The sequence below is a fragment of the Apaloderma vittatum genome, unplaced genomic scaffold (genome assembly GCF_000703405.1).
Source record: "Apaloderma vittatum isolate BGI_N311 unplaced genomic scaffold, ASM70340v1 scaffold32300, whole genome shotgun sequence".
In the NCBI taxonomy this organism is placed as follows: Eukaryota; Metazoa; Chordata; class Aves; order Trogoniformes; family Trogonidae; genus Apaloderma; species Apaloderma vittatum.
This window is the reverse complement of record NW_009693391.1, coordinates 2493-7982: the sequence shown is the minus strand read 5'-3', so window position 1 is coordinate 7982 and position 5490 is coordinate 2493. Positions and strand designations below refer to the sequence as shown.

Below are 5490 nucleotides of genomic sequence, written 5' to 3'. Positions count from 1 at the left end.
CTCCCGCCGCAGCTCACTCGGGACAGTCCCAGGGGGCAGACGCCCCTCCATCGGCCCCTGGATGCTCCACAGCCGCGTGAGCTTCTCTGGGCTCCCCATTTTCCAGCCCATCCTCAAGACCATCCTCGAAAACACTTACAGGATGCGGCCAGACAAAGGCTCCAAGTTCAAGGCAGGGCAGGTGCAGCGGGTGCTGGAGGGTACCCTGACCAGTGCCCTGGCGACCGCGGTCTACAGCCCCCAGGGCAGCGCCCCACTAGCCCAGAGCCTGGCCGAGCTGCTGCAGAACCGCGTGAAGGAGGTGGTGCCACCCCGCTACAAGATGGTCTGCCAGGTGGTGCTGGGCCAGCAGGGTCAGCAGAGCCTGCTGGTGGCCAGCCAGGCACTGTGGGACCCTGAGAGTGACAGCTTTGCCTCTGCCACCTTCTCCAGTGCCTCCATTTTTGCTGTGGCCATAGTGCATGGGGTCTACTTTGAGTAGCACCTGCCTCTCCCTCCCCCCAATCTTAAAAATGCAGCTGAAATAAAGGGGTTTCACCCGGTTGTGGCTCATACTCGGAGTTTTCAGTCATGGTGGGTGCAGGGAGCAAGGTATGTACGCAGCTCTGTGCCCTGATGCTCACTACAGCCCTCAGCCTGGGCTCACAACTGCACTGCAGCTTCCACAAATACGGTTTGCAAGAAGACCCAAGCTGCAGTAAACACAACCCAAAAGGCTGCACTAGCCTGGAGCAGCTGCCTAAGACCATGCTAACAGGGAGCATCCCAGTCTGCTTGCCACAGCACAAGCTGCTCCCAGGCAGGTTGATTACACCAGCACTGGGGAAGGAGGCGTTAGATCACCTTCAAAGGAAGCCCATAGAGTGGATGAAATCCCTCCTCTTTCCTGGCTTCGTTCTCTACTCATATCCCATCACACCAGGTGTCACAGTGCAAGGACCCTAGGCAACCCACCCATCTCCTGGGCCACAGCCTCTGCCTTCTCTAGCTCAGCAGAAGCATGAGAGAGAGCAGCTGGGTTTGGTCCCAGTGCAGAGACACTTAGGAACAAGAGCTTGGCAGCAGAGCAACAAGAAGCTCAGGCAGCTCCAGGGCTCCACAGACATCAGCAAGACCTAACTCTGCCCTTTCTTCCCGCCCTGGGAAGGACAGTCAAGGTACCACATGGGGTTCTCACCCCCATCCTGCCCTCCTGTGACTTTGTCCCCCAGGAAGAGCCAGTGTCAACAGGGGGTCTTGCCTGGTAGGTAGAAGCTCTTTTGAGACCCCAGCTCCAAGCAAGACTGACAAAGTTTGCCCCTACACAAATAAATTTTTATTGAGGTGAGTCAGGGAGAAGGGATCTGCAGACAGCCAGACCAACAGGAAAATAAATAATTCCATATAAATAAGATACATAAATAGTCCCATATGGCAGAGACTGCCTTGAAACAAAAAAACCTGGGTCCCAACGAGATGAGAGCTTCTCCAGGGAAGCCCTCAGATCCCATCCCCCCACCCTTTATCAAACCTCAAGTTGTACCAGACAATTCACAATTTAGGACAGACAGGGCACAGCTGGGCCCAGCACAGCCCCTTCTTTAGTGTAGCAGTTGTGGAGTGACACATGACAGCCTACCGAGGCCCTGGCAGGGCAGGCAGCGCCCTTCACCCCTGTCCACCCCTGGGAGGGAGTTTTCCCCTACCCCACAGCAGCCAAGTTTTGAGGTCAAGGCTGTGCCAGTCCTCTCCATGCTACGGAGAAGGTCTGCGCAATGGTGCATCTCCTTGGGCAGGACAGCCCAAACCCCCAGTGCAGGCAGCCACCAGCCAGGGCAGGCTGGAGCGCCAGATCACAGACAAGGCATAGCCAGCCCCAAACGTGGCTGCAGGGCACTCACACACCACCTCCCTGTGACACCCCAGTCCACTCTATCAAGACCAGCACAACCAGAGCAGAAGCTGCCAGTGGGAAAGACAGCGATTGCCCAGAGCCACAGAGCAGCAGGGATGTCCAGACCTGCTGCTGTAAACCATATCCACATGTATTAGTCCAGAATCCAGCTGAGCACCAGGACACAAGGTGCCCAGGCAGGCAGCAAGCACCACAACATACCTCCCATCCCGTGGGAGGGCAGGAGGAGACCTCTACATCCAGAGAGGGTTCCCCCACAAGGTCCCACACTAGGCGTCAACTCGTTCTTGGAGGAGCTTGAGGATGTATCTGAGGCGGTGGTGGAGCTCAGGAGAGCAGCCCAGCTCTTGGATGCTGCACAGCTTGTAGGTGTAGGAGTTGCGCTCCCGGTTGATGTAGGTGACAAGGCAGGAGTGGTCAGGCTTGCTAATGATCACCTTGGTGTGGTCATTGTAGAAGTTCACCTAGGAGACAGGTTGGGCTTGGTTTAACCCACACTTCCTACAGCATGTCAAGAGCCAGGACAGAGCCACACTTCCTGCCTCAACCTGTTTCTCCCCCCAAGCCTGCCCAAGAGCATCCCTGCTCCATGCCCCACGGCAGGAACGCACTAGCCCTAGGGCAGACTGAAACATCGTGTCCCCCATGGGCTGGACAAGCCACAACCATCTGCACAGCACTCTGGAGCAGCATCCTGCACCCACAGCTGTATTCACAGCTGGACCTCACATTTGGACTGTGGGAGACAAGTTCTAATTCAGGCCAGAAGGTCTCCACCTGGCCTCTTGCCTACAGGGGTCTGGTCATCTCCACTATACCCAACACGTACCTGGAGGGTCCCATTGCTGAAGAGCATAAGCAAGGCTTGGTCAGTCTTCACCCACTGCAGGAGGAGCAGGGCTGGCTGCCCAAGGTCATCTATGCTGGGCAGGTCACCTCCCTTGGGGAGAAGAATCTGCATAAGCCACTAGGCCAATACATGGGAGCAGTGACACCAGCAAGCAAACAGACAAACCTGGACACACCCCCAGTGGGGTCCCCACTGCCAGGACACCCCGTCTGGGTGTCTGCCCAGCCACAGCTTGTGAGCAGGGAGTCTCACAATCCCAAGCAGTGTGGTCGACTCAAGACCCTACATTCAACCCCACCCATGATCCCAGCCCAGCACCTACCTTCATGAGATGCTGCTCCATGTAGGACGCAAAGTACCGCAGGACACTCATCTGTCCCTGCAGCTGCTCGGGGATGGTGGTCACAGAGAACACAAGGTGTTTGCTGTTGGTTGGGTTGTAATGCACCGTCCTAGGAGGGAGCAGATCATGAGCTTTGGGGCTCGCCAGCATCAAATCCATCCCCAGCACAGCCTCCGTTTGTCCCTTCCCACTTGAGGGGCTTCTCGGAAACATCAGTCTGCTCCCCATCACTTACCTGTGGTTGGGAGAAAGTGTCATGTGCGTGCCGTTGTTGAAGAGGACCCCGATGCTGCGGTTGGAGAGTTGGTAGCCAAAGCCATACTTGTTGGAATAATCCACCCACTTGCTCACCCAGACAAAGTGCTCATGGCGGGCCAGGGAAGCTGGGTTTTTCTCCGCTGGTGGAGAGGAAAGAAGGTGAGCAGAGCAGTCAGCCAGCCCCTGGCCACCTCACCTCCCCAGGGAGGATGTGGCAGCATTTAAGGTACCCCAAATAGCAGTCATGCCTTCATCCCACAGGCAAGGGGATGCAAGGCACCCTCTGCCCCATCCCAGAGTTGTCCAACCGGTTTACCTGGGGGCATGGAGGAGAGGCAGGTCCGCAGAAGCCGGACAGCCGACTCAATGATGGCAGAGGCAGTGATGCAGTCTTCAAAGGCTGTGGAGAAAAGATGACAGGCTGAGTCAACCAGGCCTGCTATCAGCCAGGGCAGGACAGGAAGCTCAGGGCAAGCTTGGGGTGGCCTGGGCAGGTATTGCTCACCCTCACAGCTGCTGGCCATTGTCCCCCGGATGGAGGGGGACGCAGACTTGTGAGACGTCTCCTCCATCACTGTCTCCACGGGGCTAGAGCTGGTGCTGCGGCATGATAGTGGGGTGGCCTATGGAGAAACTTGGCTTTATCACCATCCTGCCTACTCTCCCAAAGAGGGGTGTGCATGGCTCGGGGATGTTCTTACCTCATTCCCTTCCACGGTTTTATAGCTCATCTGCCGGCAGATCGAGGTCTTCATCAGTCCAGTGACCAGCTTGGAGATGTCATCCCTGTCCTCCAAGGAGCCCCTCTTGGCTGAGTAGAGAGCAAGCAGTAAGCACGCTGCTGAGCACAGGGGATGTGGACATTTGCACCACCCGTAGCTGAGCTCTCCCTCATCTGCTCCCATGCCCGTGGTGGCAAGGATGGTGTCGGGCAGCTGCCTCCCACTTTCACTTCCCAATTCTCATGCAACACAGGGCTTCCAGGAGGAACTGCCCCCATGAGTTGCAGCACAGCATCCACTCTCCAAGCACACACCCATGCCAGGCCACCGGTACCAGAAGGGCAGGGGCAAGCCAGCTTGTGCTGGCCCCTGGAAGAAGGTCCACAGATACCCATCAAGAAGCATCTCCAGGAGACAAAATCCACTGCTCCCTGGACAGAGGGTCACTCAGAGGGTCTGGGCAAGTGCATGGACTCACCAGCCTTAGGCTTCTTCTTCCGAAAAAGTGTCTTGGTGACTTTAGCAAAGAGACTCTTTGCTGGGTTAGGGGGACTCAGCTCTGGAGCCATCACACAGCTGCTAGGAGGAAGCTTCTCAGGCGTGTAGGCCTGCAGAGAGGTCAAGGCAGAGGTTTGATTTCCACAGCCCACGTGCTCCAGACAGAGCAGCTGCCCTGGGCTGACTGCAGTCACTCACAGCCTTGCTGACAGCCAGCTTGCGTTTCCGTCAAGCCCTGGCCCCACGAATGGCATCAATACAGGAAACAGTCCGTATTGATATCAGGACAAGGCAGCAGTTCCCCAGCTGACACTTGGGCAGCACAGCGGCTGCTTCCTTTGAAGGACAGAGGTTTGGGCTCCTAGGACAGCACCTTCAGCAACCCAAAAAAGCTTCTAGGGATGTGGTTTAGTGGCAGGCCTAGTATTGCTAAGTTAAAGGTTGGGCTCAGTGACATTAAAGGTATTTTCCAACCTAAACAATACCATGATTCTATCCCACCCAGAGAAGGGTGAAGGCCAGACTCCCATCCACTCACCTTGAAGAACTCGTGATCTAAAATCTCCTCAAGGGTGAGGCGGTCCTGGGGGTTGCGTCTGAGGATGCCAGCAATGAGGTGCTTGGCAGGCAGGGAGAGGAAGGCAGGGATGGTGTAGTCCACCTGCTTGATACACCTGTAGGTCTCCTTGAGGTCGGAGGTCTCAAAGGGAGGGTTCCCACAAAGCAGGGTGTACCTGGAAGGAGACACACGTGCCATGGTCACATTCACGCCAGGCTCATGACTCAGCAGCACTTAAAGCAAGGAAGTTATTGGCATTTGGCTGGCCACACCTGGCTGGGAGCACCATTTCCAGCCTGGGCTGTCACGCTCGCATCCGGCCACGCTTCCTCCTAGCAACTGTTTAGAGCAACAGGCGAGGAGCCC

At 56.6% G+C, this 5490-nt stretch overlaps 2 protein-coding genes across 2 annotated transcripts in view; one reads left to right on the top strand and one right to left on the bottom strand.

Moving 5' to 3' along the window:
• Position 1: 1 nt before the first annotated feature.
• On the top strand, positions 2-481 carry TCTEX1D4 (Tctex1 domain containing 4; the record flags this gene model as incomplete). The annotated part of the gene is made up of 1 exon (XM_009878884.1): positions 2-481. A coding segment is annotated over one exon (480 nt), but the record flags the coding sequence as incomplete, so codon positions are not given.
• Positions 482-2163: 1682 nt separating this feature from the next.
• PLK3 (polo-like kinase 3) overlaps positions 2164-5490 on the bottom strand; it is a 5478-nt gene continuing 2151 nt past the window's right edge. Inside the window, exons 6-14 of the mRNA XM_009878874.1 lie at positions 5104-5299; positions 4542-4675; positions 4047-4149; positions 3851-3968; positions 3662-3745; positions 3323-3485; positions 3067-3196; positions 2724-2834; positions 2164-2358 (exon numbers count right to left, since the gene is read on the bottom strand). Coding sequence (XP_009877176.1) covers positions 2164-2358; positions 2724-2834; positions 3067-3196; positions 3323-3485; positions 3662-3745; positions 3851-3968; positions 4047-4149; positions 4542-4675; positions 5104-5299 — 1234 coding nt within the window. The remainder of the gene's footprint in view (positions 2359-2723; positions 2835-3066; positions 3197-3322; positions 3486-3661; positions 3746-3850; positions 3969-4046; positions 4150-4541; positions 4676-5103; positions 5300-5490) is intronic.